Source organism: Sciurus carolinensis, chromosome 10 (genome assembly GCF_902686445.1).
Source record: "Sciurus carolinensis chromosome 10, mSciCar1.2, whole genome shotgun sequence".
Taxonomy (NCBI): domain Eukaryota; kingdom Metazoa; phylum Chordata; class Mammalia; order Rodentia; family Sciuridae; genus Sciurus; species Sciurus carolinensis.
Window position 1 is genome coordinate 86,943,017 of NC_062222.1, and position 19,627 is coordinate 86,962,643.

The 19,627-nt window shown below is 33.6% G+C and overlaps 1 protein-coding gene across 2 annotated transcripts in view; it reads left to right on the forward strand.

The window, feature by feature from the left end:
* The window catches only part of Cenpc (centromere protein C), an 80,848-nt gene that overhangs the window by 5,325 nt on the left and 55,896 nt on the right, over nucleotides 1-19,627 (forward strand). The window contains exons 3-7 of one of the 2 annotated variants that reach the window (XM_047566567.1): nucleotides 5,152-5,222; nucleotides 7,063-7,157; nucleotides 12,179-12,272; nucleotides 17,765-18,050; nucleotides 18,789-19,004. In XM_047566567.1, the coding sequence (XP_047422523.1) occupies nucleotides 5,152-5,222; nucleotides 7,063-7,157; nucleotides 12,179-12,272; nucleotides 17,765-18,050; nucleotides 18,789-19,004 (762 nt within the window). Of the gene's footprint in view, nucleotides 1-5,151; nucleotides 5,223-7,062; nucleotides 7,158-12,178; nucleotides 12,273-17,764; nucleotides 18,051-18,788; nucleotides 19,005-19,627 lie in introns of those variants that run through there. The other variant, XM_047566568.1, reaches the window with a different exon arrangement.

The following is a 19,627-nucleotide window of genomic DNA, read 5'->3' on the forward strand; positions in this document are numbered from 1 at the left end:
AGAACCAAAGAGAAGTACATATATTATGATTTGTCAGCAGTAGACTTTTTTTTAAAAAAGTGAATATGTTAGGTAGAAGTAAAAAACAAGATGTTATGAATGCAGAACCAGAAGATTGATGTGTTAGGCATTAGGTTTTTTATAGACTTGAATAATCTGTTCTAAAATCCTCATTGGAATAAGGCCTCCCTGATGGAAATAACACACACACACCCATGTAGACACATTGTATAAAAGCAAAGAAGAGTGATATTTGTAGAATAGCTTCATGCAGGGGTTATAGTAATCTAGGTTTGGTGGAGTACTTTTATATTAAGGTATCAATGAGATGGGGAAGAAGAGATGAATTGGAGAAAATTTTTCAAAATTTTTAGAACTTGTTAACTATAAATGATTTTTTATCTTATAAAAATTCAGAGACTTTATTCAGTAGTTTGATAACTGCCAGATTGTATCCATACTATATCATTTAGATTTCCTGTTTGACAATTAGTCTGGTTGATGGTGACTTATGTCCTAATACTGACTCTGCATTGTCATCTTTGGCAACTCATCTGATCTATCGCAGATTTATGCTTCATAATCATCTAATTCACCCTAAAAAAGATGATCTAACTGGTCTCAGGGAAATGACTGATTCTATTTTTGCAAAGTTCCAAGGAAATTTCATGCATATATTGGAATGATAATTATTGGTCTAGGTATTTCTGAGATCTTTCAGTAATAAAATTTTATGATGGATGTTTTAACTTTTTTTTTGTGACTGTGACCCAAAGACCCAACAAGAGCAATTTGAAAAGGAAAAGTTAATTTTGGCACACAGTTTCAGAGGTCTCAATCCATAGACAACTGACTCCACAGCTCTGGGCCTGAGGTGAGGCAGAACACCATGTCAGTAGGGCATGGTGGAGGAAAGCAGCCCAGGACAAGGCCACCAGGAAGCAGAGAGAGAACTACTGACCAGGGACAAAATATAAACCCCAGAGGCATGCCTTCGGTGACCTGTTTCCTCAAGTCATACTTTACCTGCCTGTAGTTACCGTCCAGTTAATCCCTATCAGTGGATTAATGTGCTGGTTTAGTTAAGTTCTCATAACCCAAACTATCTCTTATGTTTTCTTCTGTTGTCTCACATATAAGCTTTTAGGGGACACCTCATATCTAAACAATAACAATGGATGACCTATTAACGTATTGTGGCTCACAATCTTGGGTTACTGTACAACATAATAATTTTCTAACTCAAGAATAAAAGAAATGTTGTAGATGAGGAGTCAATAAACTACACCCCATAGGCTGGCTGTTGTTTGGTCATAGATTTTGATTCAGTTTTATTGGAACAGAGCTAGAATGGCACAGTTGAGTAACTGTGACAGACTATATGGTTTATAAGTAAAATATTGACCAACTGGTCCCTTGAGCAAAAGTTTGCCCTTGTTAGAGGTACATATCGGAATTTTATACTGATTAAAATCCAGATGTCCTAAAGCAGGTAAATGATTAAAGACTGGCACACCATAGCATAGGATACTGTTTAGCACTGAATAGAAATGAAATATTGATACATACTACTCGTGTGAATACATATAATATGTATGAATCTCCAGAGAATTATGCTGAGTGAAAAACATCAGTGCAAACTATTACATTCTTTTTGATTGTTTATATACACTTTTTTTTTTAAATGACAGAACTTTAGAAATGGGGGACAGATTATTGGTTGCCAGGGATTAGGAATGTGAGGTTAGGAGGAGCAAGGAGATTAGAGGGAGGTGGATATATTTATAAAAGACAATAGAGACCCCCTAAAATCTGGAACAAGGCAGGGATGCCCTCTCTCACCACTCCTATTCAATATCGTCCTTGAAACTCTAGCCAGAGCAATTAGACAGACCAAAGAAATTAAAGGGATACGAATTGGAAAAGAAGAACTCAAACTATCCCTATTTGCTGATGATATGATTATATACTTAGAGGAACCAGGAAATTCCACCAGAAAACTCTTAGAACTCATAAATGAATTTAGTAAAGTAGTGGGATATAAGATCAATGCTCATAAATCTAATGCATTTTTATACATAAGAGATGAATCTTCAGAAAAAGAAGTTAGGAAAACTACTCCATTCACAATAGCCTCGAAAAAAATAAAATACTTGGGAATCAATCTCACAAAAGAGGTGAAAGACCTCTACAATGAGAACTACAGAACACTAAAGAAAGAAATTAAAGAACACCTTAGAAGATGGAAAGATCTCCCATGTTCCTGGATAGGCAGAATTAATATTGTCAAAATGGCCATACTACCAAAAGTGTTATACAGATTCAATGCAATTCCAATTAAAATCCCAATGATGTACCTTACAGAAGTAGAACAAGCAATCATGAAATTCATCTGGAAGAATAAGAAACCCAGAATTGCTAAAGCAATCCTTCGCAGGAAAAATGAAGCAGGGGGTATTGCAATACCAGAACTTCAACTGTACTACAAAGCAATAGTAACAAAAACTGTGTGGTATTGGTACCAAAATAGACAGGTAGATCAATGGTACAGAATAGAGGACATGGACACAAACCCAAATAAATACAATTTTCTCATACTAGACAAAGGGGCCAAAATATGCAATGGAGAAAAGATAGCCTCTTCAACAAATGGTGCTGGGAAAATTGGAAATCCATATGCAACAAAATGAAACTAAACCCATATCTCTCACCATGCACAAAACTAAACTCAAAATGGATTAAGGACCTCGGAATCAGACCAGAGACCCTGCATCTTATAGAAGAAAAAGTAGGTCCAGATCTTCAACATGTCGGCTTAGGACCAGACTTTCTCAACAGGACTCCCATAGCACAAGAAATAAAAGCAAGAATCAACAACTGGGATAGATTCAAACTAAAAAGCTTTCTCTCAGCAAAGGAAACTATCAGCAATGCGAAGAAAGAGCCTACAGAGTGGGAGAAAATCTTTGCCAATCATACTTCAGATAGAGCACTAATCTCCAGAATCTTTAAAGAACTAAAAAAACTCAACACCAAGACTACAAATAACCCCATCGACAAATGGTCTAAGGAAATGAACAGACACTTCACAGAAGAAGATCTACAAGCAATCAACAAACATATGGAAAAATGTTCAACATCTCTAATAATAAGAGAAATGCAAATCAGAACCACCCTAAGATTCCATCTCACCCCAATCAGAATGGCGATTATCAAGAATACAAGCAACAACAGGTGTTGGCGAGGATGTGGGGAAAAAGGTACACTCATACATTGCTGGTGGGGTTGCAAATTAGTGCAGCCACTCTGGAAAGCAGTATGGAGATTCCTTAGAAAACTTGGAATGGAACTACCATTTGACCCAGCTATCCCACTCCTTGGCCTATACCCAAAGGACTTAAAATCAGCATACTACAGAGATACAGCCACATCAATGTTCATTGCTGCTCAATTCACCATAGCCAGATTGTGGAACCAACCTAGATGCCCTTCAGTTGATGAATGGATAAAGAAACTGTGGCATATATATACCATGGAATATTACTCAGCCATGAAGTATGATAAAATTATGGCATTTGCAGGCAAATGGACGAAATTGTAGAATATCATGCTAAGTGAGATAAGCCAATCTCAAAAAACCAAAGGAAGAATGATCTCGCTGATAAGTGGATGATGATACATAATGGGGCGTGGGAGGGGTTAGTTTTAGGGTTTGAGTGAGGGTTAGGGAGGGGGGCAAGAATGGGGGAAGGAAGGACTGTATAGAGGGAAAAGAGGGATGGGGGGGGTGGGGGGAAGGGGAAAAATAACAGAATGAATCAACCAACATCACCCTATGTAAATTTGATTACACAAATGGTATGCCTTCACTCTATGTACAAACAGAGAAACAACATGTATCCCATTTGTTTACAATAAAAAAAAAAGAAAAAAAAAGCTAGGAAAGAAAAAAAAAAGACAATAGAGAGATCTTTATGGTGATCAGACTGTGAGTATCTTGATGCTGGTTGTAATATCAGAACCTACAGATGTGATGTAGAACTAAACACACATACAAACACATTAACAGAAATGAGTGTATAGAAGTGGAAATCTGGATAGGTAGATTTTATCAATAATATCCTAGTTGTGATATTATGCTATAGTATTGCATAGTGTTGCTGTTGGAGGGAACTGGGTAAAGTAAGCAGAGGAACTCCATTATTTTGTATAATTGCATGTGAATCTTTAAGTATACTGTTAATGAAAATATGTTGATTGATAAGCTCTTAAATTAATAATAGTCAAAAGTGTATTTGAGAATTTATAGGAAGGAGTAGGTTGCTTGGAGATAGATGTTAGGACTGTGACTGTAAGTCATCATTAAAGAAGCACGTCAGGGATTGGGGTTGTGACTCGGTGGTAGAGTGCTTGCCTAGCATGCGTAAGATACTGGGTTCCATCCTCGACAGCACATATAAGTAAAATAAAGGTATTGTGTTAATCTAAAACTATGTATATATATATATATATAAAATATATTGTATATATGATATATGTGTATTATTATATATAATAATATATATATTATTATTTTTTTTTTTTAAAGAAGCATTTCCCGGCTGGGGATAATAGCTCAGTGGTAGATCCCTTACCTGGAATGCACAAGGCCTTGAGTTCGTTCCCCCAAAAAAGCCTTTCAGTACTAATTGAATTCATTCTCATTGAACTTTGTCAGTAGTCTAAAACAACTTTAAACAATGGATATTTAAGTCTGGGATATAATTGTTTATGTAACATGATAATGACATACTTCTCTTCACATTATGAAAGGAAGAGTATTTTTTCTAAACTGAATGTGGTGGTGCATGCCTGTAATTCTAGTGACTCAGCAGGCTAAGACAGGAGGATCATAATTTCAAGGCCACCGTCAGCAACTTAGTGAGACCCTGTCTGAAAATAAAAAGTACTGGGGATGTGGCTCAGTGGTAAAGCACCTCTGGGCTCAGTCCCTAGTGCCATGGTTGTTGGGGGATATATATATATGTTTTTTTTTTTTTTTCTATTAGATAATTGACATTTTATGATAAGAAGATATAATGTTTTCAAATAGATGGTAATGATAACAAGTATCTTTCAGTAATGATACATTTTCCCTTTCTTTTTTGTTAGGGTACCTGACATTAACACAGTGCAAGGCCAGAACATGCTGGAAATCTTACAAGACTGTTTTGAAGAAAAAAGTAAGACTTCATTTCTAGATAGACTTTGAGGTTTAGAATGGACGAAAATGTAAATTTGTCATGTTAATTCATATCAAATGTAACAAATATATTCTAGTGTGTAAATATATATAAAATGTTTTTCTCAGAATTTTGTAATTACTACAGTCCTTTTTGTAATTACTGGTACATTAAATACAATACTGATTTTAAAAAAACAGTAATTTGCAGTGATTTGTCATCTTAGTTCATATTAGGTTCCTGTAATCTGGACGTCTATACATAATTATTATACACAAGAAAGTATTTCATGTATAGGTTGAGTGTCCCTAATCTGAGAATCCAAAATCTGAAATGCTCCAAAATCCAAAATTTTTGAGTGTGAACATGTTGTTACAAGTGGAAAATTCCATACCAAGAATCTTTTATTTCTTGTCCCCAAATTATTAAACATTATGTAAAATTACCTTCAGAACAAGTGCATGAGGTGTATACAAATCATAAATAAATTTTGTGTTTATACCTAGGACCTTACCTCTAGATAATATCAGGTATTCACAGATATCTAAAATTTGAAATAGATATTGAAATATCTATTCAAATAGATATTTGAAATAAAATTGTGAAATATAAGTCACTTCTTGACCCAAGTATTTTGTATAAAGGAAATGCTACAATGGAAATAAATATGCAGAATTCTTGGGATCAGTAGAGTTTGAGATAATTTTTGCTAGTTTGTATCCCTTTCTAAGGAAGTAGCAAATTATGGTAAAATGTTTTTAAAAGTGCTGATCAGCATTAGGTTTTAGAATAAGAAAGGAGACCAACCAAGGAAATAATGTTTTAGCTAGCTTTTTCGCTGCTGTGACTAAAAAACCTGAGAAGAACAATTTGAGGGAGGAAAAGTTTATTTTGTGACTCATGATTGCAGAGGTCTCAGTCCATAAACAGCTGGCTCCAGAAAAACATGGCAGAAGAGTGTGGTGGAGAGAAATGACTCACATGATGATCAGGAAGCAGAGACAAAGACTCTACTTGCCAGATATGAAATATATACCCCAAAGCTATGCCCCCAATACCCACTTCCTCTAGCCACACCCTTCCCGCCTTCGGTTACCACTCAGTTAATTCCATTAGAGGATTAATTGACTAATTGTGTTAAGGCCCTCATTACCCAAGCTTTTCTTCTGTAAACCTTATTGCGTTGTCTCACACATGAGCTTTTGGGGGACACCTCTCATCCAAACCATAACAATGAGAGATAGATGGTGGATGCTGTGGTTGAATTGTGTGTCCCCAAAAGTATTTGTTGGAAATTTAATCCCCAGTGCAACAAGCATTAAGAGGTGAGACTTTTGAGAGGTGATTAGGTCATGAGGCCTCTGACCTCTTGAATGGATTGAAACTTGTAATTAAAGGTCTGGAGTTGTGAGTTTAATCTCTTGCTCTCTGGTGGTCATTCTCTTGCCCCTTCTGCTTTCTGTTTTGGGATGATATAGCAAGAAGGCCCTTGCCAGATGCAGGCTTCTTCACCTTGAACTTCCCCAATCTTCAGTACCTTAAGAAATAAAACTCTTTTTGTAAGTTACCTGGTCTCAGCAGCACAAAATAGAATAAGACATTGGGAATATAACTCCTGTACAAGCTCTGAAAGAACAACTGGCACATGCTTCCTCAGAAATCTTGTTTGCTGTTTTCTTTCTGATGCCTTTTAGAAACATTTGAATATTAATGTATGTTCTTCTTTTAGGCTGATTTTGTATAGAGTCAACAGACAATTCTTCACATGTCATATAAAGCTACTTTAAATTGTAACCAGTAGATACTACATTTTGTTTTTAAAATTTCACTTTTCTTTTAGGTCTTACCAATGATTTCAGCATAAATTCTACAAAATCAGTGTTTTATTCGACACCTGAAGTGAAGGACAGTTGTATTCAGTCCCTAAGCAAAGAGGTAAGCCAAAAAGGAGAACTGATACAGGTTTAATACTTTAATGAATGAAACTATGCACAATATACTTGTGTACCTTTCTGTTGTTTGTCTTATTCTGAAAAGAGAATCCTATACTCAGAAGACTTAAAATAAGCATTCTTTAGTGACGCAGCCCCATCAGTGTTTATAGCAGCTCAATTCACATTAGCTAAGCTCTGTAACCAACCTAGGTGCCCTTCAACCCATGAATGGATAAAGAAAATGTGACACACACACAAAAAATGGAATCTTATTCAGCCTTAAATAAAAATGAAATTATAGCATTTGCCAGTAAATGGATGAAACTGGAGACTATCATGCTAAGTAAAATAAGCCAGTCCCCTGAACCAAAGACCAAATATTCTTTCTGATATGTGAATGCTAACACACAATGCAGGGGAGGGAAGAATAAAAGTACTTTGGATTAGACAAAAGGGAATGAAGGGAAGGGAGCAGGGTTGGAAATAGAAAAGACAGTAGAATGAATTGGACATAACTTTCATGTGTTCATACATGAATACACCTCCAGTGTAACTCCACATCATATGCAACCACAGAATGGAAAGTTATACTCTGTGTATGTATAATATGTCAAAATACATTCTACTGTCATGTATAACTACAAAGAAAAAATAAATTAAAAAAAGAAAAAAGAGAATCCTATATTCTCATTCACACTTTATAAAATTCAGAGTTATTAAAATTTTTTTTGATTAAGTATCTTATGTTTGAAATTGGGAGTCAGGAATTAGAATTTTTCTGTCTAATTATAGCAATCATTTTTCATTTATTCTTAGATAATACTTTCATTAGGAAAGTGGGCAACCATTAAAGTTCCCAATCAGATTGACAAGTCTGTTTTCTGAAGACTGAAATCCTTTTATTACTGTACAGGGAAACTTATCTTTTGTTGATTATATATTCAAGAAGATAGGTTGAATTAATTATGCAAGATAGTATATCTTCTTTTTTGTTATTCTTCTTAGTTGTAGATGGATACAATACCTTTATTTTATTTATATTTATGTGGTGCTAAGGATTAAACCCAGTGTCTCACATCTGCTAGGTGAGTGGTCTACCACTGAGCTATAACCCCAGCCCAAGATAGTATATTTTCTATTGAGGTTTTCTTCTCTTTGTTTTTGCAGTTCTGGAGTTTATACCCAGGCCCACCTTGTACATGCTAAGCACATACTTTACCATTGAGTTATACCTTCAGCCCTAGTTATTTTATGTTTTTATATCTTTAAGTAAAACATGACATGACTCCTTTGTTTTTAACTTAATATAACCTCATTTCATAAATTAAATAATTTTCCTGTTTCTTATGAGAATTAATTAAGCAAAAATAATCTGTACTTTTAAATTTAGATCATTTGTAAAACATTTGGGGTTGTTTTGGGTGGAGGTATTAGTGACCAATTTATTTAATGATTATCTATTAAATTTTTCCTATTTCTTTTGGCAGTTTAGGCTTTTTGTATTTTTCTTAAAATGATCCTTTTCCTCTATTCTCAATATTTTCTGTAGTTAGTGTTCTTTTATGATCCTTCTCATATCTGCAGTCGTTTCTCTTTTTATTCAACATGTTGCTTGTTTGCTTCTTTTTTGGTCTTGTCAGAGTGTTTTTGTCATTAGCAGTTTAGAAAATTCAACAGTCTGTGTTAATTCACTATTTTTTTTCCTTCTCCTTTTACATATTTTAAAAGATTGTTGGAAGAATAATTTTTATAATCAAAGGTATAATGTATGTAGAATTTTAAATAGTTCCATAAGGCTTACATAAAACAGTAGACCCTGCTTTCTCCCCCAAATTCTGACTTGTTTTTTTGACTCTTAGCTATTTCTTCTGGCTGTTTTGCCTCTGTGGTTTTAAATAATGCTGTACCACTATATTGTGATTTCCCTCCCCACCCCAGTCTTAGCTTTTATTTGTTGACTTTCTCCTATGGCAATTTAAGTTTTGGCTGTTATATCACTCTTGCTTTCACCCTTCCCCCAACATATATACTTCATTTTGTTTGTGTATCCCTTATGATGTTTGGTTGGATCAGTACTTAGTGTTTATATTATTAAGACTAAATAGTCATAACTGTGTAGAGTATTGATGGTTAAATTTTCTCTATGTATAGCTGTTAGTTTTCTCTTAATTCTGACTTTTTTCATTTGACTTTCTGTGCTTCTATAACTATTTCATCAGTTTCTGTGGTAAAAGTGTAAATGTCTTCTCAGTATATATATGTAGACACATCAAATAATTGATCATTTTCAGGTTTTTTTCTGGAGATATCCTTACTAGATCTCTCTAGGAAGATTTCTTTTCCCCCACTCCTAGCTACCCTTAGACCTGTCATAGAAGAGTTGCCATGTGATTTCCCATTGCTCTGTTTGCAGGGATACCCTTTTCTTTTCTCCTGAATTGCAGCTCATGTGTTTTGGATCTTTAATCTTCCTTTTTCTTGATCTTTTCTTTTTTGGTAGGACTCATCCTTTGGTATGTTTCTGAGGATATAAAACTGTAAACTTGAAAATACCATGATTTTATAGTTTTGATGGATAATTTGGATGGGTTCAGAGTTCAGGGTTGAAAATTTCTTTCCCTTACATTTTTTAAAAAAGATATTGCCTTATTATTTATTTTATTTTTTTTTATCTAGGACATTACTTTTTTTTTAACTTTTCCTTTTATTGAGAATATTGTTTTGATTTCTTGATCCTTTGTTAAGTGACTATTTCTTCCTCTTTGCAAGTTTTTAGGATCATATCTTTTTTAGTGATCTAAAATTTTATTATATGACTTGATATGAGGTTCTTCTAACCTTTTTTGTTAAGATTTTTTTCTTGATGAAATCTTTTAATTTCTTCTTACAGTTTGTTTCCTATAAGTACTTTTTTTTTTTTTTTTTTTTTTTTGCTTACTTTGCTCCTTGCCTATTTTTTTTTTTTTTCTTGATCCTTTTGTCAAATGTCCAGTGGTCTTTAGCCATATTTAAGGGTAGGAAACTAAAATGTATGAGAAGTTCTGTATTCATAATAAAACTTATGGATTGTTGGATTTCACGGTAAAGTAATCAACCATTTGGGCCATTTTATTGTGAATATCTAGGTATATCTAGCTGTAGTTTTTTTCTCTTAGCCTGGTAAGTTTTTCTGAAAAGGAAACTTCTCCTGATTGGGGATATGATTCTGAACGAGAATATTGTCAGTTCTGTAGACAAAGGTTAAGGTGCAATTTGGATGCTCTCACTTAATATCTGTTTTTAGTACATTACCCTTACTTTTAACCATCTTAATGCTACTGAGTTCATAGTCTCTATGATGCTGAAACTTAAAAGAGTTAAAGTCTAATCTGATACGGTTAGGAGGGAAGGGGCTCTGTGTTATTACTTTCTATGCCTGCTTTTAACAATGATGTTTGTGGGCCCCACCTGTACTTCCTCTTTTGCAGGTGTCTTGTACTTCTAATTAGTGTCTTTAAACATAAATCTGTCGACTTTGGGACTTTCTCCATTGCTAGCATATTTCATTTCTCTGTGGGCTAAGTAGTTGCCACTAATCTGCTTTTCAACTTAAAAAAAATTGTTGTTGATATCTCTCATCTACTCCCTTATTTTCCTCTTCATCCTTCTGTTTTTTATGTTTTTAACTATTATTAATAAGGTCTCAAGAGGAAACAGTAAATGAAAGCCAGCCTTTGTTTCTTTATGAAATCGAGTTCCGTAGTGTATCTACTGAACAGTAATGCAGTGATTCCATTATTATTTATTTCTCACTTGGTAGATTGTTAGGTTGTTTCTATCAGTTATACAGTGAACATCTTTGTTTATACCTCCTTTGTACATAAATTGAATTCCCTAGAGTATGCATATTTGAAATAAAATCGTTGAATACGTATGGCTTAGAATATTTCCGATTTACAAAAAAAAAGTAACAATTGTAAGATTAAAAATAATATACATGAACAGTCATTACACTCATCACTTGGTGTAAGAAATATGATTATCTTTCATGTATTAATGTCCTTTTCTTATCCTATTTTTCTTCTCCTCTGCATAGAGGTAACTACTGTTTTGAATTTCATTTTCATTCTAGCACATATGTATGTGTGCTGATATCTGTGTCAGCACTTCTACCACCATTTGTAATAGATGTCTCACTGCTATACAGAGTTATTAATGCTTCACTAGAAGGACTCATGAGACTTGTCGTATAGTTGTACTCTTGACTGACATTTATTATAGCCATATAATCAGGATAGACAGCTGGGTCAGTAAGGGAAAGAGAGATAAGGCAGACAGAGGAATCCATGTGCAGGCTTCTGGTGCTCCCCAAAGGGACCATGCAGTCATTGCTAAAAGCAGTGAAATGTAGTAATGTGTATAGTCTTAATACCTAGGAAGTCTTTTGAAATTCAGCTTCCTTTCAATTGGTGTCTTGTCCCAAAGACACTCTTCCTTCCACCAAAATTCTATACTCTAGAATACCTTCCAAGAAATGTTGTTTACCTAAATCACATAGTTTATACAGATAGTCTTGGTAGGCTGCTGGCACAGCACAGTTGGTAAGGGAGGGAACATTCTGAAAGTCAAATGTCCAGATGCCATCCAAGAGCTAGCTAGTCCTGTAAGAGGGCCCTTTAAATGATCAGGCCAGCTATGTTAACTCTTTCCTGCATAGAGTGAATTCCTAAGTACAGTATTTTCTATTTCCTTATATCTATTTAAACTTTACATAAATGGGATTCTGTACTTTTGCAACTTTATAAAATGGTTAACAATCATTTTTTCATTCTATTCGTGTTACTATGGTTTGTTTTACTGATACATATGTAAAATTAGATGAGTGTGCCATAATTTATTCAGTAGCAGTAGTTACTTTAGCATATATCTCTACCGACAGTTTTAAAATGTTTTTTCCCATTTAACATAAAAAAAAAGAACAAATGTGTTTAATCAGAATTGATAATTTAATAAAGTAAATCTGTTATATATCTTCTATGCCAGAAATCACATCCAAAGTCAGTTCCAGTTTCTTCAAGGAAGAAAGAAGCCCCTCTGCAAGTCATTGTAGAACCAAGTGAAACTGCCAATAAATCAGGTTGGTGACATCCTTGTGGGTGTTATTTGCCTAGATATAATTTCTAATTTCTAAAAAGTTAGAAATGCCATAGGTGGAGCATGTGGTAGTTCAAGTGACAAGGTCAGGGTCAGCCTTGGTAGGAATGAATGTGGTATGTTTTTGGCAAGTTGTGTGGTGTGTGTATGTGTGTGAATATATATTGTGTGTGTGAAATTGATATGTTTTTTGAATCTCAAGTCATGGTCAGTACTTTTTGTTTTTTGTTTTTTCTCCTTTTGTTCCATTTCCTTTATTCAGTGAACTTGCTAACATTAAGCATTGAACCCAGGGGCACTCCACCACTGTGCTACATTCCCAGCCCTTTTTATGTTGTAGTTTGATACACAGTCTCTGAGTTACTGAGGTTGGCCTAGAACTTGTTATTCTCTTGCTTAGCCTCCCGAATTGCTGGAATTACAGGCATGTGCCACCCTAAGTTTTCTTTATCTTAATTTTTCAAATTAGAAGAGTACTGCTTCATTTGGGAAGAGTCAAAGATTTAAAAGAAAAATGTGATCGTTACTCCCATCATCCTGGTGAAGTAACTGATTTTGAATCTTTCCTTGCCTTCATTGGTGCTTATAAGGGAAAAAACGTATAAACACATGTGTGGGTATGTGTCTGTCACTTTACCTTCTTTCAGAAGAGACTGTTAACCGTTTTCTTTCACTCCAACAATGAAAGAGTAATTTTTACCTGATAGACTGTTTATTCTAATATTTTGTAAGATTTTGGTAGTTCTGTTGGTGTTAGCAATTTCATTGTTACTTTAGTGTCCATTTTCATGATCGCTGTTGACTTTGAGCCTCTTTTCATAAGTTTATTGGCTATTGGAATTTGATTTTATCAGATTATAATGAATTTTCTGTGTCTGTTTGTCCTTTTCCCATTTTATTTCCTAACCTATTTCCTATTTTACTTCCAACTGACAAATCGAACACTTATAATCATTTATTTTTGGCTGGGGATTTGATGAGGTGTAATGTTGAGTTACCATGGGTACAGAACTTTTATTGGATGATGAAAAAGTTCTAGATAGTGTTAAAAGCTGCATAATGTTATGAATGTACTTAATATCACTGAATTTTTGTACTTATAGATGACTAAAATGGTAGATTCTATGTTATTTTATATTTTGCCATGAAAAAAATTTTTTAAAAATGTTAGTCTGTCTCCTGGGTCCCCATTTTCCCCACTGTTTAGTTTTGGGTTACTAAATTTCTTATTAGTTCTAGCTCTATTATAATTTTTGCTCTGTTCTGAATAGAACTTTTCCTAGTCATAAGGGGCTAATTATTTAAATAAAGAAAGCTTCTAATCTAACACTTAGCAAGATTTTTTTTTTAAATTAATTCTAAACATTAAAAAATTAGCATCTGAATTTTAGTTTCCTTTAAGCCATTTAACCATGTCATCAACTAAGGAGAGAGATCTGTTATTTTATGTCCACTGATCATGGTGTATTGACTTGTGATATCTTTGCTCTTTGAAAATGTATGCATTTTGTATTAAGTTCCTTCTTAGCAATACAGTAACTGCATTCTATAGATTTTGGTGTTTTCTATTGATTTCACATATTTCTATATATTTTTTAATATCCTCTGGGCTTTCTTCATTAACCTACTGATTATTTACAAGTGCATTAACTTTCAAGTGTTTGGAAATTTTTCCATTGTCTTTCCCTAATTTCTAATCTTGATTCTTTTGTGGCACAGCCTGTACTATATGATTTCATTTCTTTTAAGTTTGTGAAAATTTATTTTATGACCCAGGATGTTGTCTTTCTTTATCAGTGATTCATTGATACTTAAACATGTTTGCTCTTGTTGGACATAGTTATCTATAAATGTCAGTTATCATGTGTGTATTACTGCTTTTTACACACATTGGGTGTGATTTGCTGAAATTTTTTTGAGGATTTTTGCATAAAAGTTTTGTAGAAATATTGATCTATAGTTTTCTTTTTTAAATGCTGTTTATGTGGTTTTGGTAGGAGGTAGTATTTGCCTTAAATGAAATGGAAACTGTTTCCTTTTCTGATTTCTAGAAGAGACTGCAAAATGGATGTTAATTCATTGAATGTTTGGTGTAACATTCTCCAGTGAAATCAACAGATAAAGGAAATTTCTTTTTTAAGAACTTCTAAACTATAAATTCAATTCTGTAATAGTTACAGGACTATTTAGATTATCTATTTCATGTTGGCTAAACTTTTGTAGATTTTGAGGAATTCATTTATCTCTTATAACTTTTTTAATTTATGAGCTCAAGATTATTCATAGCATTATTCTATTATCTTTTCAATGGCCGCAAGATCTGTTATGATATACCCTATTTTATTCCAGATGTTGATGATTCCTGTCCTTTCTTATCTTTGTCAATTTTGCTAGAGGTTTCTTAATTTTATTATTTTTTTCTAACTATTTGTATCTGTATTAAACTGAATCTGAGTCTATACTGATGTCTCCAACTCTAATGAATTGTCATGTGGATTATTCTATTATATTCCTATGTTTGTCTGTAAACACCCATTCTGTGAGTGAAAAACTTGGCATGCATCATTTACCATTCATTTATTTAGTTTTTAAATTTCTTTTACATATATAACCACATCAGAATTGTTGACTCACACCCTGTGGAGTCATTTTAATCAACTAGACTATAGAGCTTATGTAGTCATTGCCTTTGGTCTTGTAGATTGTACTCATTTCTAAATTTACTTAGGTCAGCATCATTTTCCCAGATCACTTCAATGAGATTGTTTCTATATATCCCGTATTGAATATGGAATGTGTAATACAAGACTATGTTATCAAAGGATATATGACACTCCTTGGCTTGTTGGCGATCTCAAGATCCCTATTTCTCTCTTTTTTCTCTTTTCTCATTTGTTCTTGGTTGATGGAAGTCCAAACGAACCCGCATGGTGAGAAATAAGCACCTAGCCTCTAGCTAGGATCAGGTATCAGACATTTAAGCAAGCTTTCAGATGATTCCTGGTCGCAGACTTGGGTGCATGATTCCAGGCCCCACGGGAGCAGAGATAAGCTATACTTGGCTGTGCCTGCCAGATTTGTGGCCCATAGACTTGGTGAATTTAAGTGGTGGTTTTTATGTGACCACATTATAGAGTTATTTACTATGCAGATCTAATAACTGAAAAACTTTTAATTCTCGACTTACACACTGTTATCAAGTCTATTTTTATTTATTTAAAAAAATTCTTTTGCAATACTGGGGATTGAACCTAGGGTGACTTACCACTGGTCTATATTCCCACTCATTTAAGTTTTTTAAACTTTTAGATAAGGTCTTGCTAAATAGTTAAGGTTGCACTCCTCCTGTCTTAACCTCCCCAGTAGCTGGGATTACAGATGTCTAGCTCCATGCCTGGCTTTTTTTGATGTTTTAAAAATCTGCTATATTGTTTCCTTGGTATTTTATATTCCTACCAACAGTGACCAAGGTTCTAATTTCTTCACATTATTACCAGCTGTTCTTTTCTGTTATGCTGTTGTTGTTAAATAACTGTCCTAACGGTGCAAAGTAGTCTCTTATTGTGGTTTTGATTTGTTCAACATTTCCGTCATTAGGGAGTTTTAAATTAAAACATGTTGATAGTACTGTACATCTATAAAAATGGCTATTTGTGGCCATTGATTAATCATATATTCTTGTTCAGATTATGTTTTATTCTGTTTTTTTTTTGATATGTTAATCATTTTTATTGTATTTTGGATATTTGGGTTTTTAGGGTTGGAAATCTTTGATCATATTTAAGTCTGTTATTATAACACATAGTTGACTTGTTTTGTTTTAATGTGTAGGTTCTTCCTTTTGTGGTTTTTATTCCTAGCAGTAGTATTTTGTTCTGCTTCATCTTCTGATGATGTTAGAATTCTAGTTCAGTTCCTGTGCATGGGTTTAAAGTGTCTCTGGGGTGGGTACAAAGTACTTTCATGAGCCTCCTGATGTCCTGTTTATTCATGGTGGATTGCAGTCAGAAACTGCTAGGCCTGTCATCCTATATGGGTTATGCTGGGCTTTCTTAAACATTGTTCTTCACTCAAATTAAATGTTCAACTGCCTTGGTAGTGAAGTGTGGTACACATTCAAACATTACCTTGGGATGTGAAGCAGGGACTAGAAAGGACAGAAGTTTCACTGCTCTGTAGCTGCTTATGGGTCATACCTCTTGCCACCGTTGGAGTGGACCTAGGGTGATAGAGGGCTTTCCTTCTCTGCTATTGTTCTATAGCATAGTCCACAGCTTTGTTGCTGTACCATAGTAAGCAGCATGGAGTGTGCCCCATGGACCATGTGGAGTGAGAGTTGGGGTTTCTCACTATTCTCTGTTGTGTTTCTCTTAATCAGAGAATGTGGATTCCCTTTCCCTTTTTGCCTAATGTTGTTTCTAGGTTGCATGCCTCTCTCTGCCCAGTCTAGGAATGTGACAGATGAACAGGAAACCCAAGACATTTACCACATTGTTTGTTCTTTAACCTATTTTGTACCATCTTCCAGATGTGGAATACCTATAAAGACTTAGAATGTAATAGTAAATATATAATTATATGATTATGATATTATATTAATATTATGTATATAGCCTCTAGATTATGTATATAGCCTCTAGATTATGATTTCCAACCTATTTTAATGCACCTGTGTTGATTTTGTTGAAATATTCACAGAATTGAAAGCTTGGGCTTAATGGTTTTCTTGAGGTTGCTAGCTGAGTCTGCCTTCTTTCTCCCAGCTTTCAGAGTCCTATTATTGATGAATAATTTCTAATGAATTTAGTGATACTTGAGGGAGAAACAGGTAAATGCCATCTCATTTCAGAATCAAAAACCTTTTTTGGTTGTACTTTAAGTTTTTAGTCTTTGCTTTTCATGCTATGAACGAGTATGAATACTACCCAGCTGTTCTTTTTCCTCGATATTTGAAGATGGAGGGTTAAAGAAGACTATACATACGTGTGTGTGTAAATTCAAGCATGTTTTCTGTTGACATACACATATATAATAGTTATACACATGTCTACATATATACACACATAAATATAAATTGTTTTATATTTCTGTGGATCCCTTATGTATGTGTTCATATATATAAAAATGCTCATGTAGTTGTCCTTGCTTACTAGCTCTTAACCTAAAGATAGAAGAATCTTTGTGATTTCTCTAGATTACTTCCTCCTTTTAGCTGTTCATAGATTTATTCATATTTTAAGACTATCAATAAACTTGTGAATTTTCTTTGAGTATTTCTGTCTTTTCAAAGCTTTAGGTAATGTTACAGTTCATTAATTAATCATTAGAACTTTTAAAGTATTTTTGTATTTTAATCATAGATCTTTGCTTGTAAGCATAACAAACTTCTAATTAAAATATTACTGAATTTTTAAAAGCACATTTGAGTCTCATTATTTTTTAATCAATAAGAATCCTTGTATAATTTTCTTCTAGTACAGGCCCATGAAGTTCTTCAGAAAATCCCGGCAACTGATGTTGCCTCTAGAAATACACCCGACTTGAAAAAAATGTCAAATAAAAAACTAAGTGGCCATCCCAATGAAGCTGAGGAAGAATTTTATTTATCTGTTGGCTCGCCTGCCATTCTTTCGGATGCAAAAACATCGTTATCACAAAATACCATTTCATCTCTTGCCCAAAAAAGAGAGACTTATTCTTTTGGAAATTCATTAAATATGCTGTCTTCAAGTACAGAGATTTCTCTTAAAACCAAAAAAAGGTAAACTTTATTTAAATAGCAGTAATCTTGCCTTAAAAATTTTACTGTTTGTATTAAATAGTGGTAATTCAGTCTTCCATGTAGTTTTGCAGTAATGATTAAGGAATATTAATATGTTGTGAGAAAAACTATTTTCTGTATCTTCATTTTATGATTGATAAGGAAGGGCTTAAAGTATACTTCAGAGAAGTGAAGAAGTAAACCTTTTTGTAGTCTATGGAAAAATATTCTTATGTAAGTTTTTTATGGCTTCCTAAAAAACAATTAATTCCTACCATATTATTTATAATTGCAAATATAGATACATATTAAGTCATTTCTAGGCTAGGAAGGCATACATATTATTGCAGATGAATTGTTATAAATCTGGTTCCATTTCTTGGAGTTCCTTTAACCTTTTTAGGAAGAAAAGTAGCTTGTTTAAGATCCTTTGTTGTTGTAGACTTTTGCAAGGAATCTAATATCCGATCTGTCTTATGTGTTTCCTAGAGCCAAGGAGTTAAGTCTTAATATTTAGGTCCTAATAGTCTATGACTTTACTATTCAAAGTGTAGTCTGTCACAGTACTCTGAGAGTGCTCTGAGATCCAGTATTCTAAGCTGCACATTTCCTTGGTTAATAATTTAACCATTGTAAGGCTCAGTGCAAAATTTTATAAGTGGCCTGTGTCAATACTGTTGAGTCAATAATAATGAACTTTATGGGTGCACTTAGCTTGCTTTCCTTTTGATCTTTTAGGTTAAACTTTGAAGATAAAGATATTTCGAAAAAAGTAGAAATGAAGAATAAAGTATCAGAAGTAAACAATAAAATACCAGAAGGACCACAAGAAAGGAAGCCATCAGAAACATTTCAGAAAAGTGTACAGGATTTGGAACATGAAATTCAACCACAAACTAAAAAGAGCTTTTCAACATTGTTTTTAGAAACTGTAAAAAGAAAAAGTGAATTCAGGTGAGTTATTAAGAAACTGAATTTTGAGACTTTTTTCTTTTCTATTCTATGAAGCATATCTGTGGATTCCTACTGTTATTTATCTAGAAATAAACAAATCATTTAATAGACAAAATATTTATTTTATTTTCTGAGATGGGGTCTTATTATATTGCTTAGGCTGACCCCAAACTCAATTCTCCTGTCTTAGCCACCCAGATTGTTAATTAATGGAAATTTTTATTGAAATTTTGCCTGCCCTATAATGAGAGGTATTTTTTTTTTCATTTTTTAAACCAGTAAAGCATTCCCCAAAACATCCTTTAATAGATATTAAATTAGAGGTGAAAAAAGAGAGTTTATTCAGTTCTTATTGCTCTGACTCATCACTGCTTTCTAGTTTGTGATATCAAAAAATGAAGATAGTATTTGGAAATAGAATTATATGAGTGCTTATATTTTACTATTTCAGATTTTAAATCTTTTTTCTATTTCTTCTGTTGTGCCAGAAAAAGGATAGTCCTAAAATAAATTTAATGTGTTCATTCCTATTTAACCCACTAAGCCCTAGCTTTTCAGTTCTGCATATATTTCAAAGAAATCAACACAGGTGCATTAAAATGGTTTGGAAATTATAATCTAGA